The 24,083-nt window shown below is 36.8% G+C and overlaps 1 protein-coding gene and 1 long non-coding RNA gene across 2 annotated transcripts in view; both read right to left on the bottom strand.

Moving 5' to 3' along the window:
* The window catches only part of ret (ret proto-oncogene receptor tyrosine kinase), a 36,255-nt gene extending 23,232 nt beyond the window's left edge, over positions 1 to 13,023 (bottom strand). The window contains exon 1 of the mRNA XM_007566921.2: positions 12,363 to 13,023. Within this exon, the coding sequence (XP_007566983.1) occupies positions 12,363 to 12,429 (67 nt within the window). The 5' untranslated portion in view covers positions 12,430 to 13,023. The remainder of the gene's footprint in view (positions 1 to 12,362) is intronic.
* A 1,937-nt stretch (positions 13,024 to 14,960) lies between these two features.
* LOC107838012 (uncharacterized) lies at positions 14,961 to 17,900 on the bottom strand. The gene is made up of 2 exons (XR_001664060.1): positions 17,349 to 17,900; positions 14,961 to 16,127 (listed from the first exon to the last, which is right to left on the bottom strand). It is a non-coding gene; the product is annotated as an uncharacterized LOC107838012 (long non-coding RNA).
* Positions 17,901 to 24,083: the final 6,183 nt, after the last annotated feature.

The following is a 24,083-nucleotide window of genomic DNA, read 5'->3' as shown; positions in this document are numbered from 1 at the left end:
ACTACAATAAATATTAACATAAACAAACATCTTTGCATCAGTTGCATCAGTTATCCACCCAATCATGACTCCATGCCGTACCTACTTGGTTAACACTAAACCTTGCAGACAGACCTGCGCATTTAAAAACAGCGTTACACTTGCATCTTTTAATTTGATATAAAACAGGCTTACGTGGCTAAATGAAAAATCAGCAGAATGTGCATATATTTTTGTCCGATTAATCGTCAAACATTATCAATTGAATAATCAATAAAATAATTGTTCAAAGTAATAAGTTGAGTGGAAATAAAGTCTAGTAATACATTTTAGAGTTATTTTTAACTAGTTTTAGCTTTATTCTAATGTATTTCAACACAGCAGTGATATAAATGCAGATTTTTCTGCGTTAGAAGCTGTTTCATTCAGCCTGTTTGTTTCAGCCTGTTTGTCTGTGTCGCACCAAAGAGTTTAAACATTAACGACATAAAAAGACGCTTTACAGCCTTCAATCGGCTATAAAAGTGATGCTCAGGCTCCGCATGAGGCTTCGTTTCAGGAAAACCCAGATTAAGTGATTCTGCAAACAGAGTCCGTGTTTGAACAGGACGACTCTTGTAGCAATCTGTGTTTACAACAGATATCATGCACCGCTGCGTGGGCAGACACTGGGCTTACATAAGACTGGAAAACATTAAATTATTTTTTTCTCTAAGTGTTTGTATTTTAAAGACGCCGTCCAGTTATTTTCATTTTTTGCACAACAGAATGTACTGAGGATAAAAACACAGCTGGGTATTGAAGGACAGATTTCCACAGCAGAGTTTTAGAAAGTTTTTAAAAAGCGTAACGAAAAAAGAAACTCGTCTGTCTGCTTTGTGTTCGTTTGGGTTAGTGACATCACAAGAGGCAAAAAACTGGGATCGTCTTCAGGACCTTTTCTGTTTTTCTTCCTGTTTGATCTTTTTGACTTCTGGTTTCTTTATTTCCCATAATCAGGCATCAGCCAATCAGAGCCAAGGAAAATAATGTCGCTAATGGATTGGCTATATTGCTAACATCACCCAATAGCGTGTCAGATAGCATTGCGTCTACGTATTTTAGCTTCCCAAAGTACATTTTATTGGAGATATTCCACATGAAACAATCTGTGAATAAGTAAATTTATTACCCAAATAGTTTGGAGTTACTACTCTCAGAAGTAGGAATACCAAACTGAGAATATGCGAGTGTTCAAAGTAAAGAGGAACTAAAGCTGATGTGAAAGCATAAACCCCGCCCCCAAAGCAATTTTGAAAAGTTCTGCCAATGTGGGTGGAGCTAAGATGCGCTAAGGGGGCGTGGTCAATCGTTGGGACCACGAGCCAACAATGTGGAGGGAGTCAAAGGAAGCACTTTGTGGCGATGTTTAGCAACTTTTTAAAGTAAGTAGCGACAAATTTAGCAAGTTTTTTCTGCTGTTGAAGATTTTTATGGTGAAAAACATGAAGCGCCCGTCAAAGAGGAGAAACGCCATCAATCAGCGCTCACTGCGCTCGCATCCCACTCACCAATGTGCAGGAGAAATGTATACCAACAAAATGGCCGCTGTCGGGATGAGACAGAAAAGGAAAACATGTCAGACGATGTGAACAAGCGGCTTCTGATCTCTGTTCACCAGTGAACACAAAGAGTTCGAACAGCGTAAACAGATATAATCAACGTTTAAACCGATTTGAAAAGGAATAACGAGGTTCTGGTGACTGGCAGAGTAAGTACATTCTCAGCTAGCAGATAAAAGCTACATTAGCCAGGCTAATTTAGCTAGTATGACAGTAAATATTCCTGATATTTAACTTAGTATTACACAGAGGATATTACTCAAAAATTATGATTAATAGTTACAAAGTTAGATAGGAACGAGGCGAGAACTATCTCTAATCAATAACTCAATTAATCGCACGATGAATTAAAACAAACTCAATAATTTCCATTGGTGGATTTATCGTTTTTCTCTTTGTACCAAAACCTGGATGATAAAACTCTTCAGTCTGCTGCTTTGGTCTCAATTTTATTTACTGAGCCTTTATAATTCATCTTATTTATCATTTTGTTTATTTATTTTGGATATTTAAAATGCCTTCCAGTTCCAGTGTTACATATTTATTAGAATTTAAAGTTTATTGATCTTTGAGAATGAGTTCTGGCATTAATGTTATGCTGTTGCCATTAAATTACTGGAAAATTATCCTTAAACCAGAATATTACTGTTTATCACAATAACGTCTGGAATAATTTATCGCCCAGCAGATCTACTGTCATAGCAATCCATACACTGCAAAAACACAAAATCTCACCAAGTGTTTTGGTCTAGTTTCTAGTCCAAATGGCTCAGTACTGTTCAAATAAGACAAAGTAACTCATAAGTAACTTTTCAGCAGTAAATATGAATTTGTTTTAAGTAAATAATTCCTTAACATTCATTAAAAATACCAGTTTTATAGATCATTTGACTTGTAACACGGGGAAAATGTCTTGCTGTAAGTGAAGTAATCTGTTAATGGAAACAGTTTTCAATCAGTATTAAGGATTATTGACTCAAAACAAGCTGCTGTTTCTTGTAATTTAGTTTTGTCTTATTTCAAGTGAACTAAGATATTTAGACTAGAAACTGGACCAAAAATACTTTGTGTTTTTGCAGTGCTCACAGACTGGGGCAGCACCAATCTGATGGCCGAATAACAAAAGTAATGAATAAATATATTTGATGTTGAGCTATTATGTTTATTTATTCAATAGTTTAGCAGCAACAACGGTTTGATTTTGTGTTTTTGTAGCAACTGCCTACCAAGATGGCTGTCAGTTACAAAGTTCTCAGAACCGTGTTTTCTTTAGGTGATGAATTATGTTTACGGTGGGCTTTTTGGGGAGATTTAGCTTAAAATGTGCCTGTAGCTTTAACAGAGTGAGAACAAAAAGGACAACGGCTGATCGTACAGTCAGTCTGGATGCAGCTGATAGGGTGGGACGCCCTTTCCATCGCCCCAGACAAAGACAGGAACTCAATTACCGCAACGCGTGCTTCGGCGGACAGATTTACCAGCTATGAGCTCATGGCGTATCCCGCCACCTCCTCTGATTATAAAAATCACAACTGCAGAAGCAAAGCATGGAGAATCCTCAGAAAAATTACACATCAGAGCCATCTGTGCAATCAACAAGAAGTAGAATATCAGGCTACAGAAGCGATCAATAACTGCAGTAATCATCAGAGAAGCTGATTGTTTTCCACTGATGAGACGGACGCTGGAGGCTGCATATATCCAATCATCTCTGCTGCACAGTTTGGTTAATCAGTATCCATGTTTCCAAATAATCCATCATCTATTACAGAGCCTCCGAGCCCGGCCGCATTAAGGCGCAGTTATGGGATGAAGATAAAAACAAAACAAATATTACAGTCACTCCGAAGCCCGTCGTGATTGCTCTGAAGATGGAGCAGTAATGGGAACGGCTCTGCAATTAAGTAAAAAGCTGCACATTCAACCGGAGTTTCACTTATGAAAGACGGTATTGATCTGAATGCACACAGTATTCCTAAAGTCATAAAATCACAAGAACAAAGCCATAAAAATATGAAAATAAAGTCATAATATTAGAAGAATAAAGTCATAAAATTATCAGAGAATAAAGCCATAATATTAGAATGAAGCCATAATAATATGAAAATAAAGACAAAACATATGAAAATAGAGTCAAAATATTCTGAGAATAAAGCCATAATAATTTGAGAGTAAAGTTACGAGAATAAAATAATAAAAATCTGATAATAAAGTCATAATATTAAGAGAATACAGTTATAATGAAAATGAAATCACAAAATCTGTGAGAATACAGAGGTAATATTTTGAATTTATTCTTGTACTATTATGACTTCTTTCCCATCTTCTGATCTGTTTATTGTTGTTTTCACTCTGGAAACATCACAGTGAGGAGGGAAGCCATTTCCTGTTAACGATGACACGCGCATCAAGCTTTTCATCAGAGTAATGAGACATTTGATGCGGCTTCGGAGGAGGCAGTCGGGCTCCAGGTAGCGGATTACTCAGTTTGCCATGATGCATACCATAACATAATAATCAATTACTCCGTAATGTAATCCTATTAGCCCTGGGAGGATACAAGAGCTGAGATCCAATGATTCATGTTCATCAGTCATCAGGAAATCTAATAGAGATTCTCCCGCAGGGTTTGGCTGCAGTAAGTACAAACTGGGTTCAGGGATTCCTCAGGGAGACTGCGGCTTTAAAAGCCGGGCACGTGGTTCCAGCCTGGGCGGCCATTAGCGGGCTTTGACAGGGACACTGAGAAACAGACGCAACTTCTGGGGGACAAGAAGCTGAAGCTTAGAAACTAAGAGACATTCAGTCACATTTACTACAAGGCAGGACATTTAACTAGAATTTACTCAAAACTGTTAATTTTCTGGTCATTTTTTGTCTTTTTTATCATTCCTGTTTTGATCTTTATGTATTTAGCTTTTAGTTTCCATTTTGATTATTTCTTTGTTGATTAGTTGGTTTTACAACTGAGTATTAGAGCCATACTAAGAAAAAAACATAAAATAAAACATTAAATCAGGAGAATAAAGTACTACGAGAATAAAGTTGTAATATTATCAGTTTATTTTCCTTATCCATTAAGTAATATATTGATAATGCAGTTAATGTTAGTTATTTGGTAAAATCACTATTATGATAAAATAACATGGAAGTCTCATTTCCTTCTAAAAAAGTACAGGAACAGAGACGTGTAATAAATGCAAACGTGACGTTTTGCTCATAGACAGAAATTAAAATACAGGAATTAAGTTCTCTAGATCGGCAGGAGGCGCCAAGTGTAAATGTTTTGTTAAATGAAAGAATCAAGAAATACAAGAAGAACCAAATATAATTCTCAGATTGTGTGGACTGGACTCGAAACTTTAATTTAGCTAGACAATCAAAAACTGTAAATTATCCTGCAGAAGAGGCTTAAAAACATGCAAACTGGACGTCATCTGCACAGATGTGTAAGGAAATGACAGAAAAAGATTAAATATTGCAAGATAATTAAAAGATGCAAAAGAAACATTAAGGGACCCAAAGCTGAACCTTGTGGAACGCCACAGTTTATAGAAATGTGGAGTCATATGCAAGTAAAAACAACAAAAAGGCCCATAAAGATCTGGACTTTAAACGAACCTGTAGCTCCGCCCACAGACTAAATTTGAACAATTCCACTGAAACCTTGTTGCTTGCTTTGTCAACTTTTCTAGCTTTTTTCAAAAAAGCTACAAATTTAGCATCTTTTTCTACATTACAAATAAATCACACATGCAAACTTAGAAACACTATCGATCAACGCCTCCTTTTCTAACTCCTGACTCACCACTGGGGGGCGTGTCTGAGTCAGGTGGTTCTACACCTGTGAGTCGATGCTAATCAAGCTACGCCTTTATAATTCAACTGCAGTAGCCACCATTCAACCCAGAGAGGGCAGCACTGAGACGGTTTTACATGAAAATGTCAAAATTTGCACTGAGACGAAAGGTCAGACAGAACCCTCAGTGACCAAGTCAGACAGTTTATCTGCATAGAAACAGTTAAAGTTACTTTTTAAAGCTGCAGTACGTAACTTTTATAAGGAATATGTTTTTTTTCCATATTTGTTCACCATGTTTGTAAGGAGACAGATAATCTGTGAAAAGATAAAATTTTCTCCACCTCCTACTTGAGCTAATATTGCTGTCTGAAGAAAAGCAGCAAAGCAGCGCTCCCGACCAAAAACAACCAATCAGAGCCAACAGGAGGTCTTGATGCTGTCAATCATCCTCATGTATGTGCTGTTTTATCTGCTCTGTGTGACGGCAGATAAAGCGTTTATCTGCCGTCATCTGTGGCTATGCTAACTAGCTTTAGCATTCACAACAGGCTTCGCTAGCTACAACATAGCAAAGAGGGTGATTAACAGCGCTAAGACCCGCCTCCTGGCTCTGATTAGTTGTTTCTACTTAGTACTGGGATAAATTAAGAGGAGCTTAATTTTTTCACAGATTATCTGTCTCATACTGTCACAACATAGTGACAGTTTCAACAAATATGTAAAACATATTTTTCTGAAGTTGCTGCAGCTTTAAGTCTGGATGAGAAGCTGTGGCGTTTTCCCAAACGGGTCGTTTCATAGAAACTCACCACAGTAATAAAACCATTCTGCCACAGAGACTGGGTAACGGATTCTCTGAAGCAATTCAATCGCTCATTAATGGCACATTTGGGTTAGCAGGCAGTTGGTTTCCTTTCATTCAAAGGTTGGTTTGGAGAGCTTTTATTACAATTTGATAAATAAAAATCACCATTTTAAACCAATAACAATGCAACTATAATTGGTACACGACTGGGTTTGCCTATAAGGACCCTGTTGGGCCCTCTGTACCAGTGCAGCTTGAGAAAAACACATGTAAACATGTTGACTGGGTGTTTTACTGGTTTAATATGAAAATAAATGAGGAATATGATAAAAGCTGATTTCAGACCTAATGGGAGAGATGCACCGTTTAATTTTGTGAGAAAGCTTTTCCCTGCGATCTTTCCTTCACCTCTTTGTGTCTGCAGATCCACGCAGACACAAAGAGCCGCGCTCGTCCTTCGCTCCGTTCCTGGCGAGCGCCGGGTCAAACGCAGCGCGACTGGAAAACAACTTGTCAAAACCCATGAAGCCAGGGGTGGCGGCTAAATGCCCCCGGGGCGACACTTCGATCCCTGTCTCCTTGTCCTTTCACCAAAGAAAATTAGATTCCAGCCATGCATGAGAGGAAGTCTGACCCTGAACTGACTAGAGCTGGATGTCAAACTCATTTTGATTTTGGGGCAAAATAGAGATTATGAATGTCCTTAAAGGGCCGGTGGCGGTAAAAACGTGTTGATAAAACCCATTAACAAACCTTTAAAATATGAATAAATGGCCGCTCTGCCCTCCATGGGCTTCTTCAAGGTGAGTAATACTGAATATAATTTCACACTGATGTAATTTGGTACTATATATATGAAAACTACGGAAAAACAGAATTTTGGCTTTAATGAGATCAAAAGACAGAATTCAGATTGTTTATTCAATGATTCTGACTTTTGATCTTAAAGATTAAAGTCTGAATAATTCTGATAAATTCTGGGGAAAAAAGTCAAAATTTTAAAAAAAAGAATTCAGATTTTTTTTCCTCTTCGACTGAAAACTGTTTCCAACGTTTATTTTCAAGGCTACATTTATGTTTCTCTCTGGGCCACATAAAGCTTTAAGGTGGCCTGGATTCGGCCCGGGGGCCTCGAGTTTGAACCATGTGGATATTAGAGTTTTAGCCACACTGCAGGACTCTGCTTGATTGGTTACAAATTATCTCAAACTGTATGAAATATAACAATATGTGTTCTAAAGTTGTGCCAGTTCATAATGGGGTTCTGCAGGGATGTGTATTAGATCCTCTTCTATTGATAAATGATGTCAATCAATTGGGACGGAATGTGTCTGATACTAATTTGCATATTTATTGAATCCACATCCTATTGAATCATTATAAAAACATGTGACAGAAAAAAGATTTTTTTCTTAAATGCAAAATGTGTATATATACATTTATAGAACAACTTTGACTTAATTACTGTTCTGAGTGTCTTTCTTTCAGCAAATGGCCTTTTTTGAGTCTCTGTACTCCAGTAAACGATTAATTGAAAACTAAATTAGATGAAAATTACTTCGAAAATCAATTAATCACGATTAATGTTGATGAATCACGATTAATAATTCCAGCCCTATCCAGAGCTCCATCATGGTTTGCACTTTGTTTTTCAATTTATTTCAATAATTGATTCATCACCATTAATCGTTTCAGAACTAATACAGAGCTATATCTGAGCCAAAAATGTGTTTTTTGTTCCTTCATTTACTTCTTTTTAAAATATAAATAAAGCTCAGGCAGAACAGCTGAACATCTTTAAAATCAATAAAAATATATGGAAATGTAACTTTTTTACAGTTTAATGTTAAAGTCTAAATTCTTTCATGTTCTAATTATACTAAGAAGACAAAGTGGCAGCAGGCGGGACATTGATTCTCCGTCCACATGAACCACAAGAGCACCAGCTTCAGTGAATTACATAATACAATAAGGAGCTAAATCAAATAGCAGCAAGTATCAAATGAGATTTATTGTTCTGGTCCTTCTCAGAAGCAAAAAGATGCTGATGTAAATGATTTCTCCAAATTGGGGAGGAAGAGGAGCAGCTGAGGAGGCTGTGGGGGAGGGGCAGGTTTCTGGTTTCATAGGTCAGAGAGCGACGCCGGGTCAAAGCTGCAGCAGCAAGGTCACAGGGAAGATAAACCGATCGATGCGCTGCTTCGAGATGTTAACGGGTTCGGTTAATTTTCTTACAGCAGGTTTGGATGCACAAAGAGCAGCTGAAGAGAGAAAGCTGCTCTGATTTATTCTTAAAACAAAAAATCCTTAAAATAAACTCATCTTTTAATGCAGAAGCATTGAAAAATGTAGGCAAATGTTTAAATTAGAGCTGCAGCTACCAATTATTTCAGTAGTCAATTATTCTGACAATCGATTAATCAGATACAAATTGGCACATTCAAGAAAAGAGATATCAAAAACTGTAGATATTAGCTTCTCAAGTATCACAAACATGGTTTCCCCTGTGTATTAATGCATATAAAGGTTTAACTGGCATTTTTAACTATTAAATTTGGCAGTCATAAGTGTTTTTAGAAACAGTTTCAAGTATTAGTGAATACTGTGGGTCATAGGTGGTTCTAGACAGGGATTTTCCTCCCTATTCTGGCCCTTATGCTGAAGCAATGATACTAAATCAGTTTGTTTTGATGAAATAGGAAATTGGTTGCAATACAGGAACTGCACTTAGACAGTTAAACTGTGAGTTAATTGAAAGCATATTTTTTCAGAGCTGTTGAAATTGTGGGATCAGTAGTTCTGAATAGGAATGATTAATGGCTTTATTAATCGATTAATGGTTTATCAAAATAAAATTTGCTCCATCAGATTAACTAATTAAGGCCGCTTAGACCTTCTTTTAGAGTTGTAGTTTGGCCTCCGTCCAGCAGGGGGCGCCGCTCGTCATTCTGAAGGGGAGACATAAACAAAGATGGCGGAGCCAAACCAGAACGGGAAAGAGGAATGGTCCAAACAGAGTCCGGTTTGGGATGAAAAATGCACTTTATACGGTTCTGTTTAGAAATATAAACTTCCAACAAACTCCTTGAGTTATAAACTTTATGGCGGTGATTCAGCTGAAATGTATGTCGAAGCAGCTTCAACTTCTGAGACAAAAGCTACGGATGTGCTACGAAGGCGAGGCGCTTTGGCAAGTCCAGAGGACCGCAATACATAAACATTTATCCCTTTATGTTATGGAAAGACGATCGGAACTTTAGATACAAGAGAAACGTATTTTTAAGGAAATAGCCGCTTAATTAATCGTTTACATTAACGATGTTTCAATGACGTCCATTCCTAGTTTTGATAAAACTTATTTCTTAGTGTATTTATTTTTTTTTTTAAATGAACCGAACTGTAATGTTTTTACTCTAATAAAATATTCAAAAGGCATCCAAGAAGCATCCAGTTCTTCTGCAGCACAAACTCACATTTAAAGCCTCTGGTCACTGATTTTCAGTTTCCTTTGTTTGATTATTACCTCAGCAGGAAACGCCCAAATAATCACTAACCTGAAGATCTGATTGTCTAAATGTACAAATAATGCACTAAGCTAAAAGTCAAAGAGAAATACACGCTGTAAATTAATCCGTTGTGTCATGTGGAGGGTGCTTCACGTCCAGGACTGTGTGTGTACTCATATAACAGGCTGTATTTTTTATGTTTTATGCTTAAAGAAGACAAACAGGCGGTGTTTACCCAGAGATAGGAGCAGCTGCTGCACACCTGCCCGCCCGGCCCCATGTTGCAACAGGCAGCCAGGTGATGAGCGCCGCTCTTTGGCCGGGGTCGACATGTCAGCGCCCATTTAATTACAGCCAGCGGCCTTGACCAGCAAAAACACCCAGACCAGACCGATGGTCTGCGCTGTGGGGGCCGATAACTGCTCCGTCAACATGAGGAAACAGGGCCGGTCCAAGCCTTTTGGGGGCCCTAAGAAGATTTTTATTTTAGCTCCCTTCTTGCTTTTAGCATCAACATCAGATGCTTCATTATTCCTGTGCTCCTCTATGTTTATCACTAGCATCATTTTGTAATTAGTTACATCATATCAGTGTTATTATGGCTGTTGAGTTTAACCTTACAGGAGCAGCAAACAAAAAAATATTTAGACTTTGCAAAAACACAAAATCTTACCAAGTAATTTTGGTCTAGTGTCTAGTGAAAATATCTTGAAATAAGTTACTTGTAAGTTAGACGAAACTAACTTACAAATAACTTTTCAGCAAGATTTAGGAGCTTAAATCTTGCTGAAGATTTAAGCAAGATTTAATTGCTTAAATTAAGCAATTAAATTGACAATTGACAATTGGGACAATTGTCCCAATTGTCAATTAGGGACAATTGAAGTCCCTAATATTCCCTAATATTGACTTCAATATTAGGGAAGTCAATAATTCCCTAATATTGATTAAATAATTCTAGTTCCACTGGCAGATTATTTCACTTATAAATAAAACATTTTTCCCATTTTATAAATTAAATAATCAACCAACGGAACAAGCAGTTTTTCATTAATATTAATGGATTATTCCTATATTTTGCTGAAAAGTTACTTATGAGTCAGTTTTGTTTTATTTCAAGTGTGCTAAGATATTTTCACTAGAATCTAGACCAAAAATACTTGGTAAAAGTTTGGGGTTTTGCAGTGTATTTGTCATATTATTTTAGCTTTTTAAAAGTAACATCAGCTGATAAACACTAAATTTACAGTAAACAAGTTGACAAGTTTGATATTATATTTCCCCAAAAGAGGCAGCAGAAATAAATGACATTATTTGTGCAAAAAAAAAAAAAAAAAAGAATTTTTTTTCACAATAGTTTGTATAATCTAATGTTATTTTAAGGATATATCTATATTTCAATCATGGTGGCTTGGTGCTCTTGGAGCCCCCTGGTGGTGTGGGGGTCCCAAGCAGCCGCTTATGCCTTGGGCCGGCCCTGCCCTGCCCTGCCCTGAGGGATTTGCTGACATGAAACAGACTTGTTTACAACCGTTACTGTGTTGTTTATGACCACTTACAGCTTCTAATAAGTTTTATCCTTGATTAAAGCAGGGATAGAAACCTCCGGAGTTGCTTTTAGTTAAATTTTAAAACCAGGAGTTGCACATATTGGCCTGTTTTTAACTCAAGTTTCACATTCTGCATGCTTGCAGAGAAAAGCAGGTTTATATTTAGCCTGCATGAGGGGACGGTGTTGGTACAGTTGGGCTCCAGGATTGTGAATGGGATTATGATATTATGATGTTTATTTGACTCCTCAGCCATGCCACACATAACAACCAACGCACAATGGCATATTTCTGCGCTGCGCTTCGTGTTCAAGTTGCTTTGTGGAAAAAAGAAAAGTGCATTCGGACTTTTCAGATGTACTTTTTTTTCCCTGTCTGCAAGTTTTTCCATAAAATGCATCATGTTTGGTCTGTAAATGACTACAAATGCATCAGCCAAGTGCATTTAGAAAAAAAAAGATTAGAGAAATATGCTTTGATGCATAAACTGGGATAATCTATTTAATAATTAATTTCCTGATTAATTAGATCACTGCAAATTGAGGCTTTTTTAATTACATATGTTATTTAGTTTACGTTTATTTACTTATTTTACAATATATTGCATAATGATTCAATGCAAACAACATCTCACTGTTGTACACAATTTGTTTTACAATAAAATAGCATAAAATTTTGTGGGAGAAAACAGAAAAATAGTTTTTGTTGTACATTTTAATGCTTTTTGTAATCTATTAATTTAATCCTGATTATTCTAACTGTGAAAACGGTGAAGATTATTACCACAAAAACAGGGAGAAAAGCTACAGCTGAGTTTTCTCAATGTCCTCCAGGTAAAAAAGAAAATAGTGATTAATCAAAATTGGCAGGTTTGACTTCGAAGATGATCAGATTGATATTGGCCAGGAAAAACCTGATCAGTTCATCCTTAACATCTATTATTCTGATGAATAATATATTTATTCAGCCTGGATAATTAAACATAAAGTCTCATGATATTTAATAGTTTTTGTTCATTTTCAAGCACCTTCAGCTACATTTCATATAAACATTATAATCATCTTTTTTCCTCGTCATCCTGCAGCTTTAACATTAAACTGAGATTAAACTCCGTCTTACCTCCGAACAGCAGCAGCAGCGGCAGCGCAGCGACGTTTCCCGGAGAGAAACCACAACTTGGCTCCATATTCACGAACCATAGGTGAAAGTTTCCCGATGAAGACACGAATCCCAAAACTTTCCTTCAATCGGGAAGAAGAAGAAGAAATCAAGTCAGAGCGGAGATCGTCGCGATAAAACGACCGGAGTGCGTCCTCCGCTCCGGGGGGAAGCTGGGTGAAGTCCTCGGTGTCCCGCAGACTGGCTGCTGCTGCCTGGATGGGGAGGAAGAGGAGGATGAGGAAGAGGAGGAGGAGGTTGACTGCTTCACTGCCCCGCTGCTTCCGCTGCAGGTAGCGCAGCATCCACAGGAAATTTAAGAGCAATAATTAACCGGCAGGTTAGTTATCTCATTAACGCTCAGCAGGGAGGAAATTATTTATAATTATTTCTAGATGTGTTTCAGGTTGGTTGTCGAGTAGTTTCCTCTCCGGTTTTTGTTTATTTGCTTACTTATTTCGTGTAAAATTTGCAGATCTGTGCCCTGGACAGGGGCAATGCTAGACTGAAAGTGAGACTGGGGCACAAGCTCGAAACAGACCCCAATTTTATCTACTTATTTATTGGCAACAGTGGTGAGACTTTATTTACATTTTTAATCTGGTTAATTGCAGGTTGTATAATTAATTAATTGTAATCAATTGCATTTTAATCAAAAAATAGACAAAATAAGCAACATGTTATCTCAAAAACATGTTTTGCTACTAAATAATGTAATAAATAGACATATAGCTCAACATCAAACATGTTTAGTTAGGATTTAGCAGAAATAGCTTAGCACACTTACAATAACACAAAACTAACTTGTAAACAACTTTTAAGCAAGACATAGGAACTTGTTTTGATTACAGTGTGTAATTAATTATTTAAATCAATCACATTTTATTTGACAATCACATTTGCAACATTTTTTAACTCAAAAAACATTTCTGCTGCTAAATTATTGAATAAATAGACGTATTAACTCAACGTCAAATATATTTATCAGTTATGCATGTTATTCATGTTATCCATCCATCCATCCATCCATCCATCCATCCATCCATCCATCCATCCATCCATCCATCAGGCTGTGTGCACTGCAAAAACTGTGTTTTTGGTGTAGGATTTAGTGAAAATATCTTAGCACACTTACAATAACACAAAACTAACAAGTAACTTTTCAGGAATATATGGGAGCTTCTTTATGTCAATAATGTTGATGAAAAAGTTCTAGCTAGAAGTGACATAAACTACGAGTGGAGCAAAACATTTTAACTTATATGAGGAAAATCTCGTATTTCACTTATGACAACTATGTTTCCACCAATATCAATAATTATTTACTTGAAATAAGTTCCTATATGTTGCTGAAAAGTTACTTGTAAGTTAGTTTTGTCTTACTTTAAGTGTATTAAGATGTTTTCCATAGAAACTAGCCCAAAAATGCTTGGTAATATTTAGTTGTTTTGCAGTGCGTCCCTGCAGCAGCCCTGTGGGACCCCGGTTTGGCCCTCACAGATGCGTCCAAGCTGCAGGCGGTGTTTACAGCGTGGTGGTTCCCTGTTGTTGTGCGGCTGGATGCTGCAGCCTGGGGCCGTGATGAACCGAGTCCCTCACAGGCCACTGGCCTTCCACTTCAACTGTCAAACACAGTGAGGCTGCTGCAGAGGCGATGGCAGGACATAAAAATTAAAAACATTCACTGTCAGTTTTTAAGGCTGAAAGCAGGATACTCTGAATGTAGCAACATTATGAATGAATGTTTTCTTCACTTCCAGTCATCTGGATCTGATATGAGAACTTTATTTTCACACTTTTCTAGCTTATGGCCTTTTTTATTTTTGTCAAATTATAACCATTATTCAATTTACCACCACAGGGTTGTGCCTGAAGCTGATGTGTTGTGCAAAATTCACCTTTTGCACATTTTTGTACTTCAACTTGGGTCTCAACTGCTTCTAAAAACAATTCAAGTGCTAAAAAAAAAGACACCCGCTGTGTTTTTGGGATGAAGTTAATGTTTTTTAGTGTCTGGCAAATGAGCCATTTGAAAAACCTTTGAAATGTAACGTCACGAATCAGCAGGGATTGCCCGTTACCTAGCAACCCCAGCAGAATTCCGCCCGTTACCTAGCAACCAGGGCTGAGTTCCAGCACATTTGGTCAGCTGGTTTTACCTCTCTATGCGCTGTATAATGGCTGCTGGAAAAGACAAGTGTTTTGTTGTTAACTTACCATTCAGAAACCACTTGCTGGGTTTTTGCTGGTTGTGTCAGAGGCTCCACTTTGGTTATAATGAATTCCAATTAATAATTCCAACCCTGACTGTCGTCTTCTTGAGAACGTCTTGGGAAAACGGAGTGTCTTCAGTCAGAGGCTGCTTCAGATTCACTGTAACACACACCACTACAGGAGAGTCTGTCCTACCACCAGCTACAATAACTCTTTGAAGAATTTAAATTAATATGAGTTACAACAACATTTAATTGGACTGAATTGTATAATTGTTGGTGGGTTTATTTGTGTACAGGTATGTGAACGTATGTATATGTGTACATGTATGGACACAGGGTATGTGTTATGTAAATGTAATTCTTTATTGAGTGCTCTACTCTCCCCCATGTAATACTACGATAAATACAGGTGATAATTACTGCTAAGCTAAGCTAATTTTGCTAGTTAGCTAAGACGGACATGTTGCCTACTTGTTTCTATGTTCTTCCAGTCACCAGAACCTCGTTATTCACACGGGGAGTTCGTCCGTCCTTTATAAATCTGTTGAAGCACTGATAGTATCCGTACGTGGATTTCAGGCTCCTCCACCTTGTCATTCTTCTTTCACTCTTATCTGTCTCATACGGGTCGATCCCAACAGCAGCCATTTTGTTGATAAATATATATCTTGCACGTTGGTCAAGATTGTCAATATACTTTCTTTTTGATGGTCTTGAAGCCATTGTTCATCTATACTTTGATAAAATGGCGCAGATCACTTCCGGTTCAAATTTGTGGGAATTAAAATATAATAAAACTTTAATTCCATATTGTCCACCCCTATTACAGATTTGTTTAATTTCCGTTTGGTATCAAAAAAGTATTTAGCTTTAATTAGACTGTGTGGATCTAAATCTAATCCTATCTTCTGATCATTTCCTTCTGTACCGAGGGAGAGTTTGGGCATCTTAATGTGACATTAGCAGCAGGAGGAGCTCATTGAAGATGAGATAAAGTTTCCATATCTGATAGATCGCAGCCATGTTGAGACGCAGGCGCCCTGCGGATCAATAGCAGCGTATTGGTGCGAACATGGCATGAGTGACCACATTGTGTCTGTTTTATTGATGTTTCTTTGTGTTTAAGTTCAGCAGAAATTCAACCTGAAATCAGAAAATAACATCTGTCACAGCTGTGAATTCTCCTCATGATGCTGCTGATGTTTTATATCACCTTGAATTCATGTTTCTATTTAATGCTAAGCTTTATTATCACATGCAAATGTGCCAATAAACTGAGGTGAGTCTATTGATTTTCATTTCTTAAGAATCAGCGTTTCGTTTCCATTACTGGCACAGTCGCTTGGAAAAGCTATTATGGACTTGGGTCTTGTTCAAGAAAGCAGGACACACCTATTGGGACCCAAAGAGCAACTTCTGCTTGGAAGACAAACCGCCTGGGCAGGTTGGATAAGAGCCTCTGTGATGCTACACAGCCAAAAATGCACTGCAGTAATTTGAGTTATTTAGCCTGTCAACAGAGAAAAAGAGTTAGTTTTTCAAAGCAATATTTCTATTACATCATTCATTCATTGATAAATGTCACAGTTTCAAACTATAAATTTCATTAGCAAGCTAAAAATGCAGTTCACAAACTATACTGCTGATTTTACAAACTAAATATTTAGCTAGCGAGCTAAATATTTCGCTACACACTTAAGTTAGTTTATAAACTAAATATTTAACTTGGAGCTAAATATTTAGTATAAGCTAATATTTTGCCTTAGCTTGCTAATTAAATAATTTGTTTAAAGCTAAATGTTTAAGTTGTAAGCTAAATATTTGGCTAGTAAGCTAAACATATTTAGCTTACAAATTAAACAATTAGCTTACAAACAAATTAGCTAGCAAGCTAAATAGCGTACAAAGAAAATCAAGTTAATATCTTGCTTGCTAACTAAATCATTTAAAACGAAATATTTACATTGTAAGGTAAATATTGACTTTGCTAACTAAATATTTAGTTTGCAGCTAGTTAGTTTGAAGTTAAATATTTAGCTTTCTGACTAAATATTTGGATTCAAATTAAGTATTTAACTAGAAAGCTAAATATTTCAGTTGAAGCTATATTTAGTCAGCAAGATATAAACCATTTAGTTTGCAAACTATATATCAAGTAAACTAAGTACTTTGTAAGCTAAATATGTCGATTGCTAGCAACATGGTATGCTAAAAATTATCTTGCTAATTTTTTAGTTTGAAGCTTAATATTTAGCTTTGAGGGTACATAGTTAGCTGTCTAATTAAATATTTTGTTTGAAACTGTGACTGTGATAAATATGCTTTAAAACTTGTATGTCAGGGAAAAATAACAGAAAATTTCTTCTGTGTAGCTTTACAAACGACACCCCACAGCCGGTGTTACGTCAATCCGCGTTTCCCCATCAGATACGGTTCCCCCATCGTCTTCTTGGTAGTTTGTTGCTTCCGGGATTAGCAGTTTGATTCTGCTTTCAATTAATTAACAAGGCTGACATAAACACCTGACCTCACGCTGAGAGACACGCCTCAAATAAATCACCTCAGCGTCCATTCATCCTGAAAACCGACTCAGAAAAACGAAGCCGTAATTTAATTAGCAGCTTCATGTTGTAAAATCCATGTAATTGTCCGACATTTTAAAGCCCCGACTTCGATGGGGCCTCGCCTTGATGAAACGAATCAGTGTAATTTCCTAAATCTGCTAACAGACCGAGTGCAGAGGTGTCGGTCCCATTAGCAACACTCCTCTCTTCAGCTAGCGGTGCATCTTGACCCCTATTAAAGTACCGGCAGATGGCTCGCGCACGCACACGGCTGCACACAATAACATGAGGCGTGTCCATGGCAACCGGCTCGTAATGGCCGGCCTGGAGTGTGGCGGAATCACTTGGCCTAATTTGTTAAGTACCACATCAGTTGATCTGATCTAATCAGTCTTGTTTTATGCGCAAACCGAGAGGAGCCGACATGTTGTTTAGAGACCGACCGGAGGTTTAATGATGATAATAAATGAACACTTCATAACCTTTTCCAGACCGCGGCGTTGTGGCTTTCAAGTTTAGGGATTTCCTTTTATTTTAGCCAACAGAAAGAGGAATAACTTTTATTGCAAGCAGGGTGTTCTCACAATGACAAAATTAGAAAAATGCAACCTTTAATTTGTAAGGAAATGGCCATCTGTGGTGAAATAAACCAGGCTTTTCTGTGATTTTTTTTCTCACAAATTGGTAGAGTTCCGTTTGTAAAGTTACACAGAAAAATAATCAACAGCAAATATTTTAGTTTTTTTAGCCTGTCAGACAAAAAATAAAAATCATGTGGGTGTTCATTTTTTAAAGTCTTAATTTGAACAAATTTTTCCTACATTTACAAATGTCACAATTCTAAACTAAATATTTAACTTTAACGCTAAATATTTAAACTAAATATTTAAATTGAATACTAAATATTTAGTCTGGAATCTAAATATTTACCTTTATGGTTAAATATTTATTTTTTTGTAAAATAACTANGTTTCAGAACTAATACAGAGCTATATCTGAGCCAAAAATGTGTTTTTTGTTCCTTCATTTACTTCTTTTTAAAATCTAAATAAAGCTCAGGCAGAACAGCTGAACATCTTTAAAATCAATAAAAATATATGGAAATGTAACTTTTTTACAGTTTAATGTTAAAGTCTAAATTCTTTCATGTTCTAATTATACTAAGAAGACAAAGTGGCAGCAGGCGGGACATTGATTCTCCGTCCACATGAACCACAAGAGCACCAGCTTCAGTGAATTACATAATACAATAAGGAGCTAAATCAAATAGCAGCAAGTATCAAATGAGATTTATTGTTCTGGTCCTTCTCAGAAGCAAAAAGATGCTGATGTAAATGATTTCTCCAAATTGGGGAGGAAGAGGAGCAGCTGAGGAGGCTGTGGGGGAGGGGCAGGTTTCTGGTTTCACAGGTCAGAGAGCGACGCCGGGTCAAAGCTGCAGCAGCAAGGTCACAGGGAAGATAAACCGATCGATGCGCTGCTTCGAGATGTTAACGGGTTCGGTTAATTTTCTTACAGCAGGTTTGGATGCACAAAGAGCAGCTGAAGTGAGAAAGCTGCTCTGATTTATTCTTAAAACAAAAAATCCTTAAAATAAACTCATCTTTTAATGCAGAAGCATTGAAAAATGTAGGCAAATGTTTAAATTAGAGCTGCAGCTACCAATTATTTCAGTAGTCAATTATTCTGACAATTAATCGATTAATCAGATACAAATTGGCACATTCAAGAAAAGAGATATCAAAAACTGTAGATATTAGCTTCTCAAGTATCACAAACATGGTTTCCCCTGTGTATTAATGCATATAAAGGTTTAACTGGCATTTTTAACTATTAAATTTGGCAGTCATAAGTGTTTTTAGAAACAGTTTCAAGTATTAGTGAATACTGTGGGTCATAGGTGGTTCTAGACAGGGATTTTCCTCCCTATTCTGGCCCTTATGCTGAAGCAATGATACTAAATCAGTTTGTTTTGATGAAATAGGAAATTGGTTGTAATACAGGAACTGCACTTAGACAGTTAAACTGTGAGTTAATTGAAAGCATATTTTTTCAGAGTTGTTGAAATTGTGGCATCAGTAGTTCTGAATAGGAATGATTAATGGCTTTATTAATCGATTAATGGTTTATCAAAATAAAATTTGCTCCATCAGATTAACTAATTAAGGCCGCTTAGACCTTCTTTTAGAGTTGTAGTTTGGCCTCCGTCCAGCAGGGGGCGCCGCTCGTCATTCTGAAGGGGAGACATAAACAAAGATGGCGGAGCCAAACCAGAACGGGAAAGAGGAATGGTCCAAACAGAGTCCGGTTTGGGATGAAAAATGCACTTTATACGGTTCTGTTTAGAAATATAAACTTCCAACAAACTCCTTGAGTTATAAACTTTATGGCGGTGATTCAGCTGAAATGTATGTCGAAGCAGCTTCAACTTCTGAGACAAAAGCTACGGATGTGCTACGAAGGCGAGGCGCTTTGGCAAGTCCAGAGGACCGCAATACATAAACATTTATCCCTTTATGTTATGGAAAGACGATCGGAACTTTAGATACAAGAGAAACGTATTTTTAAGGAAATAGCCGCTTAATTAATCGTTTACATTAACGATGTTTCAATGACGTCCATTCCTAGTTTTGATAAAACTTATTTCTTAGTGTATTTATTTTTTTTTTTAAATGAACCGAACTGTAATGTTTTTACTCTAATAAAATATTCAAAAGGCATCCAAGAAGCATCCAGTTCTTCTGCAGCACAAACTCACATTTAAAGCCTCTGGTCACTGATTTTCAGTTTCCTTTGTTTGATTATTACCTCAGCAGGAAACGCCCAAATAATCACTAACCTGAAGATCTGATTGTCTAAATGTACAAATAATGCACTAAGCTAAAAGTCAAAGAGAAATACACGCTGTAAATTAATCCGTTGTGTCATGTGGAGGGTGCTTCACGTCCAGGACTGTGTGTGTACTCATATAACAGGCTGTATTTTTTATGTTTTATGCTTAAAGAAGACAAACAGGCGGTGTTTACCCAGAGATAGGAGCAGCTGCTGCACACCTGCCCGCCCGGCCCCATGTTGCAACAGGCAGCCAGGTGATGAGCGCCGCTCTTTGGCCGGGGTCGACATGTCAGCGCCCATTTAATTACAGCCAGCGGCCTTGACCAGCAAAAACACCCAGACCAGACCGATGGTCTGCGCTGTGGGGGCCGATAACTGCTGCGTCAACATGAGGAAACAGGGCCGGTTCAAGCCTTTTTGGGGCCCTAAGAAGATTTTTATTTTAGCTCCCTTCTTGCTTTTAGCATCAACATCAGATGCTTCATTATTCCTGTGCTCCTCTATGTTTATCACTAGCATCATTTTGTAATTAGTTACATCATATCAGTGTTATTATGGCTGTTGAGTTTAACCTTACAGGAGCAGCAAACAAAAAATATTTAGACTTTGCAAAAACACAAAATCTTACCAAGTAATTTTGGTCTAGTGTCTAGTGAAAATATCTTGAAATAAGTTACTTGTAAGTTAGACGAAACTAACTTACAAATAACTTTTCAGCAAGATTTAGGAGCTTAAATCTTGCTGAAGATTTAAGCAAGATTTAATTGCTTAAATTAAGCAATTAAATTGACAATTGACAATTGGGACAATTGTCCCAATTGTCAATTAGGGACAATTGAAGTCCCTAATATTCCCTAATATTGACTTCAATATTAGGGAAGTCAATAATTCCCTAATATTGATTAAATAATTCTAGTTCCACTGGCAGATTATTTCACTTATAAATAAAACATTTTTCCCATTTTATAAATTAAATAATCAACCAACGGAACAAGCAGTTTTTCATTAATATTAATGGATTATTCCTATATTTTGCTGAAAAGTTACTTATGAGTCAGTTTTGTTTTATTTCAAGTGTGCTAAGATATTTTCACTAGAATCTAGACCAAAAATACTTGGTAAAAGTTTGGGGTTTTGCAGTGTATTTGTCATATTATTTTAGCTTTTTAAAAGTAACATCAGCTGATAAACACTAAATTTACAGTAAACAAGTTGACAAGTTTGATATTATATTTCCCCAAAAGAGGCAGCAGAAATAAATGACATTATTTGTGCAAAAAAAAAAAAAAAAAAGAATTTTTTTTCACAATAGTTTGTATAATCTAATGTTATTTTAAGGATATATCTATATTTCAATCATGGTGGCTTGGTGCTCTTGGAGCCCCCTGGTGGTGTGGGGGTCCTAAGCAGCCGCTTCTGCCTTGGGCCGGCCCTGCCCTGCCCTGCCCTGAGGGATTTGCTGACATGAAACAGACTTGTTTACAACCGTTACTGTGTTGTTTATGACCACTTACAGCTTCTAATAAGTTTTATCCTTGATTAAAGCAGGGATAGAAACCTCCGGAGTTGCTTTTAGTTAAATTTTAAAACCAGGAGTTGCACATATTGGCCTGTTTTTAACTCAAGTTTCACATTCTGCATGCTTGCAGAGAAAAGCAGGTTTATATTTAGCCTGCATGAGGGGACGGTGTTGGTACAGTTGGGCTCCAGGATTGTGAATGGGATTATGATATTATGATGTTTATTTGACTCCTCAGCCATGCCACACATAACAACCAACGCACAATGGCATATTTCTGCGCTGCGCTTCGTGTTCAAGTTGCTTTGTGGAAAAAAGAAAAGTGCATTCGGACTTTTCAGATGTACTTTTTTTTCCCTGTCTGCAAGTTTTTCCATAAAATGCATCATGTTTGGTCTGTAAATGACTACAAATGCATCAGCCAAGTGCATTTAGAAAAAAAAAGATTAGAGAAATATGCTTTGATGCATAAACTGGGATAATCTATTTAATAATTAATTTCCTGATTAATTAGATCACTGCAAATTGAGGCTTTTTTAATTACATATGTTATTTAGTTTACGTTTATTTACTTATTTTACAATATATTGCATAATGATTCAATGCAAACAACATCTCACTGTTGTACACAATTTGTTTTACAATAAAATAGCATAAAATTTTGTGGGAGAAAACAGAAAAATAGTTTTTGTTGTACATTTTAATGCTTTTTGTAATCTATTAATTTAATCCTGATTATTCTAACTGTGAAAACGGTGAAGATTATTACCACAAAAACAGGGAGAAAAGCTACAGCTGAGTTTTCTCAATGTCCTCCAGGTAAAAAAGAAAATAGTGATTAATCAAAATTGGCAGGTTTGACTTCGAAGATGATCAGATTGATATTGGCCAGGAAAAACCTGATCAGTTCATCCTTAACATCTATTATTCTGATGAATAATATATTTATTCAGCCTGGATAATTAAACATAAAGTCTCATGATATTTAATAGTTTTTGTTCATTTTCAAGCACCTTCAGCTACATTTCATATAAACATTATAATCATCTTTTTTCCTCGTCATCCTGCAGCTTTAACATTAAACTGAGATTAAACTCCGTCTTACCTCCGAACAGCAGCAGCAGCGGCAGCGCAGCGACGTTTCCCGGAGAGAAACCACAACTTGGCTCCATATTCACGAACCATAGGTGAAAGTTTCCCGATGAAGACACGAATCCCAAAACTTTCCTTCAATCGGGAAGAAGAAGAAGAAATCAAGTCAGAGCGGAGATCGTCGCGATAAAACGACCGGAGTGCGTCCTCCGCTCCGGGGGGAAGCTGGGTGAAGTCCTCGGTGTCCCGCAGACTGGCTGCTGCTGCCTGGATGGGGAGGAAGAGGAGGATGAGGAAGAGGAGGAGGAGGTTGACTGCTTCACTGCCCCGCTGCTTCCGCTGCAGGTAGCGCAGCATCCACAGGAAATTTAAGAGCAATAATTAACCGGCAGGTTAGTTATCTCATTAACGCTCAGCAGGGAGGAAATTATTTATAATTATTTCTAGATGTGTTTCAGGTTGGTTGTCGAGTAGTTTCCTCTCCGGTTTTTGTTTATTTGCTTACTTATTTCGTGTAAAATTTGCAGATCTGTGCCCTGGACAGGGGCAATGCTAGACTGAAAGTGAGACTGGGGCACAAGCTCGAAACAGACCCCAATTTTATCTACTTATTTATTGGCAACAGTGGTGAGACTTTATTTACATTTTTAATCTGGTTAATTGCAGGTTGTATAATTAATTAATTGTAATCAATTGCATTTTAATCAAAAAATAGACAAAATAAGCAACATGTTATCTCAAAAACATGTTTTGCTACTAAATAATGTAATAAATAGACATATAGCTCAACATTAAACATGTTTAGTTAGGATTTAGCTGAAATAGCTTAGCAGACTTACAATAACACAAAACTAACTTGTAAACAACTTTTAAGCAAGACATAGGAACTTGTTTTGATTAGAGTGTGTAATTAATTATTTAAATCAATCACATTTTATTTGACAATCACATTTGCAACATTTTTTAACTCAAAAAACATTTCTGCTGCTAAATTATTGAATAAATAGACGTATTAACTCAACGTCAAATATATTTATCAGTTATGCATGTTATTCATGTTATCCATCCATCCATCCATCCATCCATCCATCCATCCATCCATCCATCCATCCATCCATCAGGCTGTGTGCACTGCAAAAACTGTGTTTTTGGTGTAGGATTTAGTGAAAATATCTTAGCACACTTACAATAACACAAAACTAACAAGTAACTTTTCAGGAATATATGGGAGCTTCTTTATGTCAATAATGTTGATGAAAAAGTTCTAGCTAGAAGTGACATAAACTACGAGTGGAGCAAAACATTTTAACTTATATGAGGAAAATCTCGTATTTCACTTATGACAACTATGTTTCCACCAATATCAATAATTATTTACTTGAAATAAGTTCCTATATGTTGCTGAAAAGTTACTTGTAAGTTAGTTTTGTCTTACTTTCAGTGTATTAAGATGTTT

This window comes from Poecilia formosa, unplaced genomic scaffold, assembly GCF_000485575.1.
Source record: "Poecilia formosa unplaced genomic scaffold, Poecilia_formosa-5.1.2 Scaffold201, whole genome shotgun sequence".
NCBI lineage: Eukaryota > Metazoa > Chordata > Actinopteri > Cyprinodontiformes > Poeciliidae > Poecilia > Poecilia formosa.
This window is presented reverse-complemented; position numbering and strand designations above follow the sequence as displayed.